We start from the raw sequence: 21,172 nt of genomic DNA on the forward strand, positions 1-21,172 counted from the left end.
TGCCGTCTCAGACAGTAATATGTTGTTACTTTTTATTTAATGAACTTACAAAATGAAAGAAATATGGCATTTATACAAGTTTGAGCACCCTCGTTACTCAGTATTTAATAAACCTGCCTCATACAAATAGTCCCATATTCACCCCTTATGAATAAGGGAGCAGCTGAAAGTAGCTTCTTATTCTTCTACAGCATTTTTCATAGAGTCTCAATGATGTTCATATCTGGTGAATGTGAGGGCCATACTTTGCTCATAAATTCATATTTTGCCATTAAAGTTTACTCCCTTTAACACTTCTATTACATGAAGCTGCTCTAGACTCTGTTCTGAAACAAAAACATGCAACACTATCTGATTAAAACCACCACAAGCTGTGATGATGCGAGTAATGCTACAGTTAGTTCAATAATGTTTTATTGACCAAAAGAACTGACTATAAATCATCCACATCGGACTTTTTGAGCAGAGTCTAAACCAGACTGACAAAATCCTGTTGTTATTTCTCTTCAAGGTCAGAGAGCATCACGCAAAACCCGATGCAGTCAGCCTCTGTCTAGTTGCTCCAGACAGAGTTTTGAGTTGCAAGTAAAGCAGCAGCCACCGACCTGGCCCCATAATGATTTAATTATCAAACTCCTTAATGCCAAACATCGGCTTTAGTTACAGCCCTTGAAGGTTAGTTTACGGGACCGGTGACCTCTCAGCATACAATCCTCAAGGACAAATACTGTCCAACAGCTGTCAGGTGATGGGGATGAGCTGGCTTCAGTGTACGTCACACAGGCTGGTTAGCTCACAAACAGGCTTAGTAAATGTGATACCTGGCTACTCAACCGTCTGTGGGTCATCCAGAGAGAATGTGCATTGCACAAGGTGTGATTAATGTGTCTAAGATTGGAGGATCGCATTTCTCTTCGGACAGATACCTCTAAACTGTCCCAGGCCTTTAATTAATGGTACCTATTAGTGCCTTTCAGGTTTTTACCCACAGTTAGAGCTAACTTTGGCTCTGGCTTTCTGACTACAGCCATGCCACATTTCTCTTTTTCCCCTAATTAAAGACAAACTTCAGACATTTAAGTGATTGTCATTTATTTCAAGGTGTCCAGAGAAGAAACAGTAACCTCACATATTAAACAATTTATTAAATTCACTGATAGCTACAGGGTCTCAGCTTCTATGCCCTCCTTGAATCTACAGGTAGTAGAGTCAGTATTGCTTAAATAATCCTCTGAATTACTTGCAACTTTAATTTGTGTCAGGACCCATGACAAAGGTCTGCCATGAGCCAAATTTTACAGATAAAACAAGAAGGCCAGATTTTTTTTGTTGTTTTTTGTTAAATATTTTTTCCATTAGCTTCTTCTGATTTCACACTGTCATTTCTTTTTGCCTCAAGACGGATACAGTGTTTAAGAATTTAAGCGTCATCTTTCTAGACCAGAGCTCTTTGAACACGAAGGCTGATAGCCTTGTTTTCATTTTGATGTCTCGGTCTTCCTTTAAGCTACAATCAATATCAGTTAAGCATGACTGCTGCTTCTTAATTAAGACAAAGATGTTAATTGAGGCAAGATTGCAGGGGTAGACATGTTAAATACTGACTGGGCAGGCTGTGTAAGTGTGGCAGCCTGAAAGGAGATTAAACCACGTCTTCACCGTGCTAAACAACTTATTGTTCTCACTGAGGAGGCTAAGAATGTTGAAAAACTGAACACTGCTTTTCAGGAATAAAGGAAGTACAAATTCTACAATGATCTTAACCTCAGCCAATTATGAAGCATAGCAAGCTATAAGCTGTTCTATGAAGTCTGGAAATATTGATGGACTTGCATGGTTTTGGAGGAAGAGCGGTCCTCTGCAAGTTATTTCCTTGTCATGCAAGTCTCAAGTTACAAACATCTCAACTATAGGAAACATCTGATGGCGGTTTCTGCAGCTAAAGGAGGCCACAAAAGAAACAGTGACTAGCTTCTTAATCTCCAAGTTTAAAGAAATGCATGTTCAGGGCATGTTTTAGGGGTGGAGATGCAATAGGACCTCTACTGCACTGAAGCTTTATTCTGAGGTTGTCCTTGACTGCCTCAGGGCCGAACATCCCTGTATGAGTTACAGTGACAGGCTTGTGACAGCAGGAGACATGGGGACAAGGTTACATAGCCACCCCCTGCCACTTCCCCCTGATCTGACCCCAGTAAACGTGCCCCATTGCCTGGATCTTATTTACACTCTAGCTCGCTCTGTAATAAAAGCTTCATCATGCAGTATTCATAGGGCCTCTCTCTATGTCTCTGAAGTTGGGGCCGTGGGTTAGAGATCGGCCTCCTGGATCAGGGCTAACGTGCTATGCTTACACTGCCACATGGACGACGAGCTGCCTTTCTCTCTCCCTGACTCCCTCACCTGATACTGCTTTCACCGGTCACCCAAGTGCCACAGACTGACAGAAACCCAAACACAGAGACATAAAAGGCTCCCTAATAATCCAAAACATTATGAGCAGAAATCCAGAGTTCAAATAAAAAGCGTTTAAAGGTTTCTTTACCACTGTATGAAAAACGCTCAATATTTTTGTGAACAGGCCTCTTGTGGATGAAACAGATATAGATGTGCATTAATGAGACCCAAGTTAGCTTAACAGGTCTTCATATACAAATATCAAAAACCATAACTCATCTAAATTATATTCACCACTTCAAAATCAGCCTTGTACATTGCTCCATAGAAGTCCTGGGCTGAGCACATGCACAAAGTACGCAGGCAACCCATTAAGTTGAATTTGATTTTAGGACAGAGGATGTGATGATAGGAAGCTAAACCTGAAGGAAGGTTAGGCGATGAGTGAGAAATGTATTGGTATAGTCAAAAAGTACGCCTGTGCTTTTAATGTGCAGTAGGTCCGGGTATGATTGCAGGCACTAAAGTTGAGGTCAAATGCGGGAAATTATCCGATTTAGATGATTCAGGAAGTTATAGCACGACCAACAGTCTGATCCTCACCTTGAATGCTTAAAAAGAGTGTTGAGCACACTTTATGAGCCACTGTTGACTCCTCCAATGGATACTGCCATTTGGTCTTTGGATCAACATCCTCAACATTAAGATTGGTGCAAAAGGTGCTATTTATTCTCAAGCAGAGATGGGCAGTAACGCGTAATCCAATTACTTTTTTCAAGTAACGAGTAAAGGAAGAGATTACTATTGCAAAAAAAGGCAATTCGATTATCGTTACTTTCCCGTAAGCACGCTGCGTTAGGGCGTTACTAAAACCGTGATTTTTTTTGCAAGAGTGTCTCGTGACAGTGACGTAAGCGAGTGCGACGTTCGTGGCAACAGATCAACAATGGATAATATAACGAGTGCGGGAGAGCATATGACCGTGCAGCGTTTAAAGCGAGGAAATACTGACGTTACTTTGAGTTTGATTCCGTAAAAAGTGACAAAAACATTAGCGTCCGCTGCTCACTGTGTGGGAAGAAAACTTCTTTTTACAACGAAAAACCCCCTAAACGTCCGAGCAAGCACCGAGTACGCTGCCACGGAAATGTGAAATTCACAGAGAAACTGCTGGATCCTTCCACTGTCCGCTGCGACACACCTGCACCAGGGCAAACCTCCGCCTTTTATTTTATATGCTGGAATATGCAGAAAATAGGTTTAAATAGCTTTATTTGACCAACACTGTTCTCAAGTTTGGTAAAAATGCAGATCAAGTGTTTAGAGTGGGACATCCATGTATCACACCAAACACTGCAGCATAGCTGGAAACAGTTTCACTCAGAGAAGGCTTGAGCATTTATGGGTGAAGTTATCCATCCCCAAAATGTATACCTGTTAAGGCTCTAGTTCTTACCCATCACTGCACAAATTCATATATTGGACCAAATTTAATAAAGGAAACAAAAAATTGAAAAAAAAGACACATATATGGAAACACAATGCCTCTGGCTCTTCAGACAACTAGAAAATCTAAGAGCAATCAACCAGTGAAGCACAGCCATTTGAAACGCAATGATCAATATAAAGGAAAAATAAAATCAATGGAGAAAATGGGCTGAGACACTAAAGGAGCAGCCGTGGATGTCTAAGTAGATGTCACCACAGCCAGGCAAATGTGCTTCTTTTAATTGCACCGCCACGAGTCACAAGTACAGCCTGTGTGTCCTTGTTATTGTATTTATAAGGCGTAGAGTCAGTAGGAGTGGCGGACAAGATGGACTTCTGAAAGAGTGTGTAATAAAAAACAAAGGCTGACATTGATGGATGGTTAGGTCAGTATGTGGCTATGGAGAGCTGAGATGTTGGTAACATCCAATTGAGTCTAAATGGCTCTAGGTCATAAATGGGCTAAGAGGTTAAAAGGTGGGGAGCTTATCGTAGTGCTCTTCACAAGTGATAGGCCCAATATAAGCTGGAATGAACAGCAGGTCCTGAAGAGGGCACAGCATCGCCTCATTTCTATGTCACAAAATTTGCTAAATGGAATTAGCATCACACATAGTAAAGATGGCATGAGAGTGAGCGGTCAACATGCACATTTTTCAGTACACTTGGTTTCCTTTGCTTGTCTAAATGATTCTGACCTGCAAAAGTATCTGTCAAATAATTAAAGCATGTTCATTAAATACTAATAAAAGCCAAATTAAAATTAGATAAACACATAAATAGAACACAAATAACAAACATTACTTGTTTTGTTTTTTCAAAATCGTCTCCTTTCAACCTTAGAAAGTTCAGCAGCATTGCATATAGATTTTTTGCTGGGCTAAATTGACTGAAAAGTTGTTGGGTTTGCAGTATTGGCCTTCCCCCTGTGCAGTGTAACCACTTCTGGTGCCAAACTGATGAACAATCTTATTCTATGACAACTATAAGAAACTGCAGCTATAAAAATATATATATTAAAAAAAAAAACCTCAAAAATCATAAAAGAGTAAAAGGTGTTTGGAAAGAAAAGGATGAAGAAATAAAAAAGATAGACGTTTGGATTTGTTGGACTATCAGAAGCAGAGCACTCCGTCAAGCCAAGGTTAGTCTGAGCAGTGATCAATACTTCAATCTCAATAAAACAGCTCAATAGCTGAGGATTGATGGGAAAGAGAAAGCACAAGGTAGGGGAAAGAAAGATAGAAGGAGCGACACAAATGCCAACCTTGTCACAACGTTATCAGGTTAGTCATACATTTGTCTAGCCAGAAAGGATGGAAGTCTTCTTGGTGGTAGGTTATGTGCTTTACTATAGGCCAATTAAGTCAATAGCTGTCATACCTTACAGCCCCAAATCGATATCATATATGTTTGCAACCTTCAACCCAGAATAAAAAAAAAAAAATGAAGGTACAGATGAAAATCAGCCTGACAGATGCCCCACCAAACAGTGAGTGATAGATGGAGACACAATTGAACAGAAAGAGTGCTGTGAGGAATGAAACCCCTTCACACAAAATGCAGTTTTGAGTCCTATTTTGTTAGAAAAAGTGGACAGAAAAATGATAGAAGTCACACTCAATCTAAAAGTACCCACTCTTGTTGAATATCTGCCAGGTACAGTTTTTTCAGGCTTACTGAATGCACCATAATCTCTTCAGTGTCACTATCCATTACAGTGCTTTGGCCTTGCAATGCTGGTGCCTCATCGTGAGAGCCAACAAACACTTACTTGTAAACTGTGCCTCCATTTCCATGGCCAAGTTGCTCCTGATAGTGGATATCTTGGGCATTTATCTGCAGAGAAGGAAACACACCCAGGATTACACTGATTGTAAGTGGATGTTATAACATGAGAAGCAATACAACCGCTGAATTACATGTGTAACTAAACTGGCAGAGAGACAGAGATGTGAGCACGTGAGGGAGATGGGACTGCACTGTAATTGAAGGCTATAAACAAGACAAGAATTCAGGTCAGTCCAAGTTCAGCGACGTAAGGAGTGAAAAACAAAATAAGAGAAGGAGGAGAAGAGATCAATACAAGGTTTTGCTGTCCAATTTAAAACAAAGAAACAATACTGTGTTTGGGCGAGTGGGACGCTGAATGTTGTAGGATTTAATGATGAGTTGTTTTCAATCATTTCATAATTTATTCATTTTTTTAAGTCAGGGTGTGATCATGTAGCTTCCTCCTCTTGTACATTTTGTAGATTTTTCCAACCAGGACGATAAAATAATTGATTGAGGCAAAGCTTATGTAAATATAAATATCAACTAAGCATTGAAGAAGGCAGAATAAATCCATGAAAAAAAAGTAAGAGTTGTATGTTGTTGTTTTGTATAATATCAGCATACTTTTATGTAAGACAGCCATCATGTATTCAATTCATAAATACATTTTACAGTTCATTATGTAACGTTTGTCCTGGTCTAAGATTTTAGGGTGAAAATTACTCAAAACATCACTATTCAATATTAAAATATGTCCCTTAATAATGCAAAATAAAAATATAAAAGCAAAATAAATCCACTACACGTTTTGGTAACTACACAACTTAAAATTTGTGCCAAAAATACATTTTTTTTATTTGTCATTATTTTTAAAAGTACTTTTATTTGCGTGTATAATTTTTTAATTAACAAAATAAAGTGAATATTTTTAATTTCTAATTATTGCCTCCGTTCAACATGACCTCAGTGTGTGTGATGTTCACTGAGGCTGCAGACTAACAATACATTAGTTTAAAAAGTTCCTTTATTTTGATATTTAGACTGTGGATGAGTACTGATAAGGGTCAGGCTGTGCAGTAAACATGTAAACATGCCTGCACACAACACGTGATAATGGACCCTCCCTAATTTAACCACAACTAATGTGATAGCAAGGTGAGAAGATGGAGGTAAAGAGAAATGATGGTTTCAATTCCAATTTTATTCATGCAGTGCCAAATCACAACAACTGTCACCTCAAGGCACTGTATATTTTAAGATAAAGACCCCACAGTAATACAGTGAAACCCCAACAATCAGGTAGAAACCAGGAAGGCTGTATGTCTAATTTTCTTCCTACATGATAGCCACTGTGTCTGAATGCATACACTAGTTACAGAGTCAGAGTGCGTGTGAGTGAGAAAGGAGAGAGCAAGTCTATATATTGGGTGCAGTCAGCGTGACGAGACAACATCCAAATACACACCCTGTATGACATGCCCACAGCCCCTCAGTAGGTCTCAGAGCAACAGCAGTAAGATTACAGGCTGGAATCGTACAGAAACCCCAAAGCACACACTAACCTGGCCATTTGTCAAGATCCTCTTCAGCTCTGCAGATGACTTTTTTAAGCTGGAGGACAGAAAACAGTATATCAGACTTCACCACATTTACCAACCAGAGGTTTAGTTGTTTATTCCAGGTAGTGTAACATGATCCTTGTGCCCCAGAAAGCTCACCTGTTGTTAGCTATAGAGTCTGGGACAGCGTGACTGCAGTCATTTGCTGGATTAGGCCTTGTATTAACCTGAAGGTGTGCAAAGACAGGCATAAGAATGTAAAAAAAACACACACACACACACACACACACACAAAAAAAAAACAGCACATGGTCACATGGACAATAAAACACAAGCCTCTCGTTTCAGCTTGTGAAGTCAATTGACTGTTTAAAAAAAAAAGAAAAAAAAAAAGAGCCAAATGAAGAAGAAGAAAATTTTTATTTGCATAAAAGCACAGGAAGAAAGACAGCAAAAATCAGCTGGGAGAGTCCAGACGAAAACTTAAGACATTCCCATTTTCGTGCCTCGTGGGAGACTTTTTCTTTACATCTATTCATCTGCATCTATGTTTACTCCAAAGACCTCCAGGCTCAACCTAGATATGAACACAAAAGGAGAGACAAGACCCTTTAAAGGAGATACTAAAAATAGCATATTAATTGAGATCAAAAGGCCAATGCGTTGGGTCCACTAAAGCACAGGGAATGTCTCTTTAATTAGTGCCCAAGAAAACCTCATTTAAAAAGGCACACAGGGCTTCCCTCGGCCAATTACTTTTGTATTAAAGCTGGAGAAAAGCAGGGAAAGATTAGCAAAAGACTAAAGGTTTTCTGGAAAGAACATCGTATTCTCAAAACAGACTCTTGACCTTTAAAAAAAAAAAAAACTGACTCGGTTCAGTAGCACTTCTCAAAGCTCCTCAGAGGATACATAAAGTAGTATTTGTGAGTGTGTGTGTGTGTGGGGGGGGGGATTTTATCATTGAAATGCAGATGGATATAATATGGATCATCTGGAGAGATGGAGGAGGTGTCAAGTCATTTAACCCATGGTAATTAGCAGTGAGTTTCAATAGCAACATATGCCTAACATAAAATGGGAAGGTCTGCGAGAGGCCATTTGGGGGCTTGTAATGACAATTTCATGGTTGAACAATGACATCTTCTTATTGCCCGATTTAGTTTTTTCTCTAACCAACGCTGACACTCTTTCTATCATAGGGAATGAGAGGATCATAATACTCTGGAGGGGAGATAACACCTTGTTCTTAAATGACTATCGCAGCATGAGAATCAAGAATACAGAGAGACGGATGGAAAAGCAGAGAGACAGGCCCTGCTACAGCCGCAGCCAGATATGCTAATGCATAAACATAGTCGAGGGGAGCAAGACAATGAGTGAAAGAGAAGGAGAGCCTTGACTTCAATTGACATTTCAATAAGTGGAACACAGCATTATCAATCCATTTGACTCAACTTCTCACCCTCCCCTCATTCTCTGTGTAAGGCAGCCGAAACAATTATTGAGATAGGTACCTTCAGGCCATGTATGTTCCGGATCCCTGGAGTCTTGCCGGCTGAAACAGTAATTGACTAGATTGTAGAACACATCACTGGGCCATTTACAAATGTGGTGAAAAGGAATCAGTTCTTCATGAAGGAAAAAAATGATGAAATGAGAGTTACTAAAAAATTAGTTGTGGACAAGAGAGTGATTGAGCTGTTGGTCTCTTGAGATGGTTGGTTGGTAGTTAGGTAGAAAGAAAACAATCACAGCGTTAGAGGAAAGAGGGGCAGATAGAGAGAGAAACAGAGTGAGCCAGAGAGCTAAAGGGAGACAATAAAATGTTTCATCACATCTCCCCTAGGGCCTGTTAGAGATCATGTATGTCTTTGAGCGTTGTGAAAACTAGCTGAAAATATAGAAAAACTATGTTATGAAAAGGCCCTCATTATGAAAACCAGTTTAGGAACAGAAACTGCACAATGCCAGAGATGCAGGCAAGGCTTAGCCTGAGCTGAACACAAGCATGCACTTTGAATGCCCTTGGAGCAAAAGAAATGTAGATTTATGAATGACATCCAACAACAAAGCCAGCCGCTGAATTTTAATGTTATCCAGAGGCTCCACTGTTACTCCTACTCACCAAATGCTCACATTTTTGTGAAAACAGCGCAGGTCATGTACACTAATTTTAGTAAAATAGGCGTTTACAAATAAAGTGTGAATATTTTTATATATTTAAATGGTGCTGGTGATTAATTGTCACCACGTTAATTACAAAGCAGCCGTTAGCATCGCCTAGCCCGTGATAAAAATAGAACATCTCACTTTTGTACCTCTTGGAAAAATCTGCAGAGGGTCCGGCAGCAGTCCATTCATGCGTTGTTCATTCATTGTGTTGCAGTACTAAAAGGGGAAAAGCAAATGACAAACAGTCGAGTGTGACACTAAATTGAAATGACTTTACATGCATTTAAGTTCACAGATAATATCTGTACAAGAATGTTATCAGCACACGACAGAGGTAGAAAAACCTTAAATTTGAAGATCTGACCCTACACTACATGGCCTAATTTTAGAGTATTACACACACACAAAATGTTTATTTAACTGCCACCAGAATTAATCCACAGTCTTTTGTAAAAAAAACGTGAGCATGCTGTGCGGAAATCTGTTGCAGACGAGGACCAATGCCCTGTGGGCTTGTTCTGAAGGAGTGTAGCATTAACCCTTTTCTCCTCCAGGTCAACAGCTCACCAAACACTCATATCCTACAGGACTAACACGTGCATGCACGCACTCTGGAGCCTCTCGGTTGCTTGCCAAGGCAATGCAATAATTGATGTTTCAGTTAACCAAACCATCTGTTAAACCGCAAGTGTGTGTGAGCATGGGAGAGAGAGAGTGTGTGTGTGTGTTTACTTATGTGCGTTTTGTTGATGTCTTCTGCTTTTGCAGGGGTTGAGTTTGAGACGATGTCTTTATATTGTGCACACATACACAAGTTTATTGTAATTCATTTACAAACTAGTACTGAGTGATCGCAGCAAAATGTAAATGCTCTTTCACTGAGGAGGCAGGAGGGAGGACGATGGGCACGGCTTGGATTGGAATGGATCAGAATGGCTACCCATGTGGCACAGCTGTTATTAAAAGGCCTATTTATCACTGTCAGATCCCCTCCTCGCTCCTAGCCCTCTGCTTTCGCCCTCCAGCATTCTCAATAGGCCGCATCTGAACAATGGGTCTTAATAGCAAAAAAACATGGTGTGTGTGTGTGTGTTTGTGTGTGTGTGTGTTGGGGGGGGGGGACTTGGGGGTGTTCGGGCTTCACGTACCTTTAATTTTCCGCTCAGCTAGCTTATTGATTAAGGCTGCAATTACCACCTAATCTGTAGTAGGTGTGTTATTAAAAGACATTCTCCATTGTTGGCCAATAACTAAACAGTGTCCGATCCCAAATACCATCGCTCAGCCTTAAGGGACAAGCCAGAGTGCAAGAGAGAGAAAGTGTGAGTCTCATCATCATTAGCAGACCAAGAGCAAATGGGAATGGTGGAATTAGCGCCACTACCTCCAGGGGGAGCTGAGTGAGGAAGGGATGAGGTCACATGTTTTTTTGTTTTTTTTAAGCACCTGACATAGGCTGGTCTTTAACTTTGAACAGGGGGCGTCTGTCTTTCAAGGTGTCGAACAATGATTAGAAATGCCTGGAAGTCTAGCGGGTCTCGCAGGAGCATGTAGCAATCAATGTTCTTAGTGCTGGGGGATACTTCTCACAATAAATGCCCTCTGTAGACTGATGTTAATTAAGTGCTGAATTTGAGCATTAATTTTGCTCAGTAATCACGAGCGTGAATTTTTCGCAGGGCAATGTTAAAGCAAAGATCTTGAACAAGACAAAAAAAAAAAAGAAGAAGAAAGAAAGAAAGCAAACATCGTGCACTGACAGCGTATTTAAAAGCCTGATTATACATTTCCTAATAAAAATATACACACCCTCCCAAACGCACACACACAGACACACACAAAGCAACCGTGAAGAAACTGAATTATCCCACATTTCACCTAACATGCTGCTTCCCTTAATTCCTATTAATTTCATATAATGGCTGTCTGCTCACCTGGAATTAATAACACTCAAGCAAAAACCCACTAGTCTCCACGGAGGCCAAAAGGCAGCAAACAACAGGGAAAAAAAAACCCTAAATACAAATGCAATCCAGAGCTGAAATGCATAACACTTGCATAAAACATTCAAAGTACACGGCTAGCGTAAATTATAGTCTAGTGAGCCCAGTATTTCCAGGTGATCAGCAGCTTTTTGTACAGCTGGCAGTCCCATGAGTAGAAAGCCATTATGAGGCTCCGAGATTTGTTTGCCAAAAATTCACTGAACAAATGGGGTCTGAAATCTGTGGGAAAAGCTGTGCACTGTTGTGGATACTTAATATTTCTATTGGGCGCTGTAGAAAGAGGCAGGGGTCAGTCATAAATTTATATACACCTAAGGCATGTCAGAATAAAGACAAAAAGTGTAACTGCCAGCAAAAACAATACACGTTTCAATGTTTCTTTAACAAAATATCAATTTTTTCATTTCATTTTCATTTCATCTGCAACAAATTACAAGGAACTCAAGGTTTTTGGACATGCATTTTTTCAGACAAATAAAAATGCAATAAAAACAAACCACAGTGTCGGCCTAATTTTATCTAACAAGTAAAACAAGTCTGCACGGTTCTGTAATTAATTGCGATATTTTCCATGTAACATACAACTAAACATTTAGCCCATGATAAATGACAACTTTTCTTTTTTGTTGAAATCACAGACGTATGACTTCTTGGGCTGACATCAAAATAGAAACAACCAAAATTTACATAGAAATTAAGAGTCTCTAATGTTAATGCAAGTTCGTGGTTTTAATGGAGCAAGACAGAATTATTACAAAAAAGTATTTAATCCCCTTCAACCCAGCCAGAATTACACCTCCTACAGACTGGCTGTGTGCACACACAGACATATAATGAAAGAAATATAAAAAATGACCATCAAGTCAACGTTGGTCAGCATCATGGAAGTCTGAAGCTGCTGTGGAATTTTGTGGAAACCAAAATTGAGCTCTTTGGCATCGACCTACCGTGTCTGAAGAAAGAGAAATGTTGGGTATGACCCAAAGAACGACATCCCCAATGTCAAGCACGGTGGAAACATTATGTCTTGGGGCTGTTTTTTTGTTAAGGGTAAAAGACAACTTCATCGCATCAAGATGACAACGGATGGGGGCATGCACCCTTAAACTCCTGGACGAGAATCTACTTCCCTGAAAACTGAAGATGGGTAGTGGGTGCTGGATGGGTCTTCCAGCATGACGATGACCACCAAGGCAACACATGAGTGGCTAAAGAAGAACCACATTATGGTCATGGAGTGACCTCGTCAATCTTCACACCTCAGTCCTACAGAAAATCTGTGGAGCGAGCTGAAGTTTTGAGTTGCCAGGAGGCAGCCAAGAAACCTACAGGATTTAGAGAGTTTCTGTAAAGAGGAGTGGGCAAAAGTCCCTCCTGAGATGTGTGCAAACCTGAAGACCAGCTACAAGAAACCTCTTACTGCTCTACTCTCCAACAAGGGTTTTTCTACCAAGTACTAAGTCCTGTTTTGCTTGGAGATCAAATGGTTTTTTCATTCAATGACATGCAAATCAGTTTAGAAGTTTTATGCAACAGGATTTTTTTTCTGGATTTTGGTTGAATTTTGGTCTCTCTCCATTAAAATTAAACTGCCATAAAAATTAGAGACTGTTGATTTCACTGTAAGTGAGCAAACGTACAAATTCAGCAGGAGATCAAATCATAATTTGTCCCACTGTAAACACTGCCCCTTTCTCAACCATTACTCCAGCTTTAACAGGACAGTGCACAGAACAACATCCGCTGGATCTGTGGAAAACAAAACTTGCTTAGGTCAAAGCCTTTTCCACGTCTGTCTAACAACACTTCTTGGCACAACATCTGTCTCTTTTTGCTTAATCACCCTGCTACCCTATGCTACTTAATGATTAAAAAGCAACCACAAGTGAATGCATGACAAAAATGGACAAAAAAAAAAAGAAGCAGGGAGTGTAAATTGTGCCTGTGGCTCTAGTAGCATCATTGTGAGCTGATGGGGGGTAAAAGACATCCACAGATGAAAGTAGATTTTGAACAACTCTGCAGCCCAGGGGGGCTGCTCTTTAATGAGGCAAAACTTTAAGTACTGAATAATAAATAATAAAAATTGACAGTTCATTTAGTTTACAGTGTACTTCATACAGAAAACCCATTACACGCCATTACTCTTACTGTCCGCGGCATGAACAGTAAGTATGGTCGAATATGAAAATATACTGCAGTATTTGAGGGAGCTGAAGGGGATGTGGGACGTGTCTGCATGTGTGCTGCTGAATATTGCCATAGGTTAACTGCTAGATGAGGCTATATGGCTTCAATTTCTTCATGTTATATTATAAATAACTACGTCAGTGGAGATTGCCATCAAATCAGCATCTTGCCGTCTCATGTTTTGCTACCTGAAGAATTGTGCTTCTCGTTCTAGGCCAAGTATTTTATAGTATTTGATGTAACTCACCAGATTGATGAGGTCATTTTGAATTCAACCAAGGCTTTGGTGGCTATCGAAGAACGCCTTTTAATTTAACATTAAAAACTTTGGTGTAGCATATTTAATACTAAAGGTTTTTTCAAACCATTCTTAAAATGACTTATTTACACCTTAAGTCCATGCGAGCTAGAAAGGTAAACACTCAAACTGAGAGTTCAGGATTGTTGAGGATTGACTGGGTCTAAGGTTTTGCTTAATAAAAAGAGAGGTGAGTGGCTTTATTATGGCGCTGAGCAAAGCACTTAAAAAATACAGAAAATCTGAACAACGTCCTTGTTACTGTGTCATGTCAATTTGACGTGCCTCAAAAGCTTTCCAAACGATACAATATACAAAACCCCAGACACTTAAATGGCTCTAAAAAGCTGCACAAAAAAAATTAACCAAAATAGTGCAGAACACATAAAGGAGGAGGACCTTTCAAAATGCTCAAATGTAGTTCAGACATGCTCTTGGCCATGTCATCTAAACTGCACAAAGGATTGAATGTGAACAGTTTCTGTCAGAACTACTTTCCAATGAGGAATCGGCACACAGTAAGAATGCTACAATGCAGCAGCATAACTGGAAAACATAACCCTGGCATGTACAGTGCTGTGCAAAAGCCTTGATCAACCCCTCATTTCTTTATATTTTGCTAGGAAATTAGGAAATAGGTGCAGTGATTTATTGACACATGTGCAGACATACTTAGAAATACAGCATATGTATAGAGCTTGTATAATTCTAACAAGTCTGAAATTCAATATTTGGTGTGACCATATTTATTCTTAAACAGTGTGAATTCTCTTACACCAGGGGTCAGCAACCTTTAACACCCAAAAAGACATTTGGACGCAATTTCCATGCAAAAGAAAACACTGGAGCTGCAAGTACTTTTTGACATCTAAAATGAAGATAACACTGTATATATTGTTTTTTTTTACCTTTATGCTTTGTGTAAACAACTAAGGTGTTGCTTAAATCCATGAAGTGCTACAGAGAAAATTACATTTTATTCATGTAATTAACACATTTTGAACTCTTAAAGAAATATAACAAAAGGAAAGACACCCAGCTGAACTAAAATGACCCATGTAGCAAAGAAAAACTGTTGTGAGCCGCCGCCCTTAAATCACCTTTGGGCTTTTGGAGCCTTGACCTGACTTTTAAAAAAATAATAATTGGAAAAAAAAAGCACTACGCTGCTGAAAAATGAAAAATAGATATTTGCAAAATTCTGCCTAAATATGTATTTTACCTGGTTAATGTGTGTGGCGGGGCGTGGTCTGCAGCGACGCTGCACCTGAGCGGCACCCGCAATCGCGCCTCGCCGCCTTAACGTCTGTACTATCTGTGCTGTTGTGTTGGTGTGTGTCGGGCTGTGAGCTGAAAAGCTACAGACGTCTGGGCTCTGGGGAGGCCAATCCATGACTGACTGTGTTCAATTGTGTGTTTTTCTGCGCAGTGGCAGTGTGTTTAGGATCATTGTCATGCTGAATAATAAAGCTGTTGCCAGGCACACACTTTCCAGATGAGATTGCATGGTGTATCAAAGTCTGGCCACACTTTTCTGCACTCAGAATCCATCAGCTTTGACAAGACCTCCAACACCACAGGCTTAACTGCAGCCCCAAACCATGACGGAGCCTTCACAGTGTTTAACAGATAGCTGTAGACACTCACTGTTCTACCTTTAACCTAAACTCAACAAACTTTAAACAAATTTAGCTTCATCACTCCATAAGACCTGTTGCCACATATTTTCAGTCCATTTCTTGTGTAATTTAGGTTGTCACCTCTGGCTACCAGTGGCTGTTGTTGTTGTTTATCAAACTCATAATCAAGTAACTTTCATGAAAACCACACAATCACACTCTGTGTGTATGAGTGTTATTACTCATACACACAGAAAGACTGTACGTTTGCGTATCTATCCTCTATCAGGTGCTTTTTATTTGCTGAATGCGTTTTGTTACAGATGCAGCAGTTGGTGACCTATTGTCCTTTGTGTCTTTTTTCCCACCCTTTTAAAAAAAATTCTCTGTCTCTTTTTTGCTTTACCTTTCTTCATGTTAATCTGACCCTCGCTTTCCCATGCCTTAATGACTTTCTGTGGACTTTCAGGTACTTTTCATCTACTGTAAATAATACTTTTAGGCCTACCACATCTTCTTTTGTTCTCCACTTGTTTAGTTTCTTCAGATTTCTTGACACACCTTGCTGAGATATGTGATTTTTGACTAATAGCTCAAAACAACAAACATCAGTCCTCTTAAAATGGTCAGGTAGGAAGACTGAACTGAAAACTAGTTAAAAAAAATAAAAAAATCAGCCAATATCCTGACCTTCAGATAGCCTAGAGAATTATGCTCAAGAGCACTTTAAAGACTTACAAAGTCCAGCTTGTTGGAAACAAAATATAAAGAGGAAGCAAGGGTCGCTCAAGACTTTCGCAATTTGTGGATATTATGCCTGACTTGGTCAAAGTACTGCATGCAACATTTATGTACTCACATATGACAACATGGCTTTGAGTTCTTCATCACTTCTTACTGTGATTCTGTCTCCCACCTCATCTTCGTCTAAAAAAAACAAAAAACAACAACACAAAAACAAAAACAGTACAACTGTAAAAAATAAAATACTAATAATGGGGAAGGGGGGAAATCACAGAGAAAATTCAAAACAGATTTTTTTTTGCAGTAACAAGTGTGGTATAATAAATATAAACAGAAGACACTGTAAAACAACACTTTTATGTATAATAAACATTTAATAGAATCAAGGCATGCAAACAAAAAAGCATATCATTCCATATTAAGTATTAATGCAATAGCAAAATTTGGGGAGCCAAAACATACAATCAAAATCATACAATAAAATATAATGTATAAAAGCACTCAGTAAGCAGTATTTATGTTTGTATGTCAATCAAACTCTTTGCACTCTACCCGTAAACAGGCTTGAATGGTGCCTATACCAAGAGGCTAAATCTTAATTTGATTGAATGAGAGAAACTTCAACTGTTCCTGTCAATCAATCAGTTAGTACAGTAGCTATGGCATGTCTGGATAAAACGCATGCTAGAGGTTAACACGAGTAGTAAAAAAAGGGAACAGAGAAGAGAGAAGCTAACACAATGAAAATGTGTGAAGCTTTTTACTCTCTCAGATAGATGAAGCCCGTTCAAGAGGGCTAGAGTCTAGCCCATGACAGCAGGGATCGGTTCTTACTCTCACACAGCTGCATGAGATCTCCTCTCCTTCAGACCAATCTGATAAATGATTACAAGTCCCTACATTACAGGGCTATTGTTTTGGTGTGTAAACACAGTCATTCAAAGCTTCCTCTTGCAGCATTACAGCAGTTCAACTCTAAAGCAGGTACTTACATTCAAAGGCCGTGACAGTGGCTTCAGGCATGACATCTCTGATTGCGACCTGTAATGTTTGACAGGGTGAATTAGGACCAGACAGCTAAGGATGGTTATTAGACTGACAGATATTAATGAGGCAGGGTTACGACACGCTGAGTCAGAAACAGTCCGTGTGTTTTTGACTTGTGCAGTGTGTCTGTGAGTGAAAAGTGATAGTTGGCATGAGGCAGACTCACGAGCAAGTCATTGAAGTTCAGAAGAGACGGACAGTCCACGGACGAGTCCATGTCTCCTGTCGGCGTTTTTATTCGGATCACTATCGCCTCGGTGTTCATTGCGCTGTCAGTATTTAACCTAAGTGAGAGCAATAAGAGGGAAGCTTCAGCCTCATAATAGTTGACTGGATGTGGAAGCTAACCAGCTAATTCCCTGCAGCAGTTTGCTAACGATACATGCTAGCATCCTGCTCAGTCCGGATTCTTGATTTAAGTGATGCGGAGCCTTTTTAAAAAACAAAAAGGTTTTGAGGTCGGTCGCCGCCGACACCACAGTCAAGTCATAACCGTATGAAAGGCTTATCCCGAAGTGTGAACGTGTACACCACTGCTCCACGAGACAAAGTTTACACTGTACTAACGTAGGTGTTTAGCTGTATAGCTAGTTTTGAGGAAACTGCTACAACAGCGCTTCCGAATCAACATCCGCTCGTTGCCTTTTCAAAATAAAAGACTTGCACTATCTATATCAATCTGTCAAATTCTAAAAGGCGAAGTTTGAGAGAACGCTGCTATTCTTATGGATCTTATTTTGGGTTTTTTTTTCCTATGTTATAAAATGAAATATACATACGGTTTAAAAAGTTTTTGTTTCTGCACTGAAAAGGAATTATTACCGCTTTTGCTGTAGATAACACTGACCTGAGATCAAGGTTGATAAGTTGAGTACAATACTGAGAATACAATAGATTTCTGAGGTATTATGGATAAATATTCCTTTAAAAACATGACCTTAGATCACAATTGTAAATGTTTCGTAAATGGCCCTCACTTACACGGAAATGTACTGCTGTTGAGATGAAAACCACCACAGTTTTTTAAAAAGTGTTTTTTTTCCCTCTTTCACTTGACATTAAAACAGCATTAGTATTTAAAGGTTTCCACTCTGCGCTCGCCATTAGCATATAATTGAGTGTAAAACAAAAGGGCTCTTAAAACCTGTGTTGATCGCGGCCCTGTGAGTGAACAGCTGCTCTGTCCACTCTATAAACAGCTCTGATTGCAGTTCATGGAAAAAAGACATTGATCCCTGAGTAAAGTGAAGTCTCTATCCTGTTCATTTACATTGCTCTACCCACAGACCTGATACCTAAGTCTGTTCACCTGGGTTCTGTGTAATGATAAGAAGTTGTTAAAGCCTGCTCTGTCTCCCCATGGCTCAAATTTGGCTATACAATACATGTGCCAGTTGAAAACAATTTCAGTGGTGGTGTGTGTGCTGTGCCGGCCATTGCACTAGGCTGGGTTTCATTGGCTCTTACAAAAAATGTCTCCATCCCATATTGGCCTGAGGATGAACTCCTCTATCAGTGATTACCATCTCACTTAAAAAGAAAAGGAAATGTAAAACACTGAATCTACCATATATTTATTTAATTGTCTGTACTTGAACCTTTAAAAAACACTCCCAGAGGGATGTTACGAGTTCATTGCATTGATCCTTCCTGATCTTACACCTGTACCAACAATTAGGTTAAAGACCCACTGATTTCCATGCAATGCTTGAAATTATTACTCCGCCTAATTGCAACTGGATACAAAAGGGGAAACACAAGCAAGGCCATCAAGCACTCGGATTAATGCCTCGACCAGCACTGACTTCTGATGAAAAGCAGAGGATCTATATGGCACTTTGTCAGACGTGCTCTCCCAGGACGTGACGTTAGATCCTTCTGCTTTAGGGACAACTAGGATGAAGCCCAGTCAGCAATCCGCATTATCAGAAATCAAACTCCTGGCTTAGCTGGGAGGGGAAAGTGGACGAGGAAGGCCAACATTCACTGTCTGGTAATTAAAAGCCGTTTTATCAGGCCTCCTCTTTCGCTCCATGCCTCTTTTCTTGCTATTGACAAGCTGCTTAGCGCAAAGAGAGCTCAGTTTGACTCTAAATATATGAAGCACACTTATTTAACTTTCTCAGCAAAGAGGGAAAAGCAAGTAAACAAGACAGCAACAAAACTGCCTGGCAGGACCGCCAAATTCCTTTCACTTTAGTTTTGTTTTCTTCTGTTTATTAAGAAATGCAGCCTTTGTTCACATCCTCTTTTTCTCTTGATGATTATTATTTCATTAGTCCGTGTCAAACATATTGGGCGGCTCGTTGTGTTTATTGATTAACGAGCCAAAGTCAGCACCGTCGTCTCTCACTGTAATGCTGATATAGAAGATCTTGAAATGCTATTTGTCTACCCATTAAGCATTGATCGTTCTCTGCTATATTGGCTGCTACTTGGTATCTTTCTATATCTAATGTGCCCCTTAAACTTAATTCGTAATTATTTAGAGTAAAAAATGTGAGCTTGTAGTTTGGGGCCTTATTTACCTTCATAGATCCAGCAGGGTGGGCTAAATATCACTGGCTTGGTCTCACAAATGTGAGCTGTGAGCTCAGCAAGAAAAACATGTCCCACCATCTGTTCCAGGGCCACGTCCCAACTCAGGTATCCAGATGCAAACCCTCCAGCTGAAATAGAGATGTGTCTCCTCAGCCTTGAAGCCTGAAGCCTGTTGTTTATTGATGCTGCCAGAGCCCCCGCTCAGATCGATACCATCTCACTCAGATGGGCCTTCACAACACGCAGCCTCCAAATTGAGGTCAGGATACGTAGACGGTTATGGCACTTCAGCAGATATGAATTGCCCGAGAGGCTGTGATCATTTGTTACCTCTTCCTTTAAAGTTCATCTCCAAGTTGACCTGTGATGAAGCACGAGGACTTTGTGAGTCACTGGTGGAAGAGTTATGAGGAAATGCACCAAGATGCGTATGAACTGACTGGAGAGAAATGGGTTGTGTGACTACCTTTCAGCTCCTCGAACTGCATACTTTTCTTGCCATTTCCAGTCTTTCAGATTCACCTCAGAGGGCCCCTTTTATGGCTGTATGTTGTTTCTGTTGTTTCTAATAAAGAGGAAATATTGGTGCCTTCCTGACCTGCTCATAGTGGCCACAGAAAAATTTATGGGGTATGTCTCCTTTAGTGAGGTAGCATCTGAGCTGAGCCCCACATAAATAACACATCACTAGTTCATCCAAGCTCTCTTGGCTTTTCTTTCATGCTGTGGTCAAATCATTATATTGAATGCAAAATATGACTTTTCTTTTTTTAATTAAAAATGCTCAAAGTGGTGAATCGTTTCCCTTTCATGTAACATTCTTGTAGTGAGCTGGCAGTTTCATCCTAGGAATTTGATTGTCCCAAAATTTTAGATGAAAATATCCTGAGTGTTCCCTGTGCAAACTCACCAGGAAACCCATCACTATTTTACTCTGTTCTTCAGTAAACCTCAAAATAAAATATCAGCATGGATTACCTATAATGTTATTTTATTTACAATGATCAGTATCTTCCTTCAAGCAAAGAGATATCTGTGTTCTGCATTGAATAATAAAGCAGTGGTTGGTGAAGTCTAAAATAAAAGTCCATATGGATGGGAATGCCGTTTGAACTGGAGAAGTGGGATCGGAAAGTAACAAAAAGAGGGAAGGTAGTCAGAGGGGACACTGAGGACAGCTACGAATATCTGGGAATTACGAGGAGGCCGCTAGGAAAGCTGCAACTACCAAGTACCTGCAGAGATTAAGGCAAGTCCTGAGAAATCAGCAGAATGGAAACAACAAGACCTGATCAATCAACACAGATACCCCGATGGGATAAGAAGCTGACC

The 21,172-nt window shown here is 39.9% G+C and overlaps 1 protein-coding gene and 1 long non-coding RNA gene across 6 annotated transcripts in view; one reads left to right on the top strand and one right to left on the bottom strand.

The window, feature by feature from the left end:
* Positions 1-17,911, bottom strand: part of map2k5 (mitogen-activated protein kinase kinase 5) — a 56,482-nt gene extending 38,571 nt beyond the window's left edge. For all 5 annotated transcript variants that reach the window (XM_026163240.2, XM_026163258.2, XM_026163249.2 and 2 more), the window contains exons 1-8: positions 17,466-17,911; positions 17,245-17,293; positions 16,368-16,435; positions 9,542-9,611; positions 8,738-8,778; positions 7,380-7,447; positions 7,224-7,272; positions 5,660-5,724 (exon numbers count right to left, since the gene is read on the bottom strand). In XM_026163240.2, coding sequence (XP_026019025.1) covers positions 5,660-5,724; positions 7,224-7,272; positions 7,380-7,447; positions 8,738-8,778; positions 9,542-9,611; positions 16,368-16,435; positions 17,245-17,293; positions 17,466-17,564 — 509 coding nt within the window. In that variant the 5' untranslated portion in view covers positions 17,565-17,911. The remainder of the gene's footprint in view (positions 1-5,659; positions 5,725-7,223; positions 7,273-7,379; positions 7,448-8,737; positions 8,779-9,541; positions 9,612-16,367; positions 16,436-17,244; positions 17,294-17,465) is intronic.
* Positions 17,912-19,091: 1,180 nt separating this feature from the next.
* On the top strand, positions 19,092-20,814 carry LOC113019507 (uncharacterized). The gene is made up of 3 exons (XR_003272031.2): positions 19,092-19,292; positions 19,928-20,099; positions 20,185-20,814. It is a non-coding gene; the product is annotated as an uncharacterized LOC113019507 (long non-coding RNA).
* Positions 20,815-21,172: the final 358 nt, after the last annotated feature.

This window comes from Astatotilapia calliptera, chromosome 1 (genome assembly GCF_964374335.1).
Source record: "Astatotilapia calliptera chromosome 1, fAstCal68.1, whole genome shotgun sequence".
NCBI classification, from domain to species: domain Eukaryota; kingdom Metazoa; phylum Chordata; class Actinopteri; order Cichliformes; family Cichlidae; genus Astatotilapia; species Astatotilapia calliptera.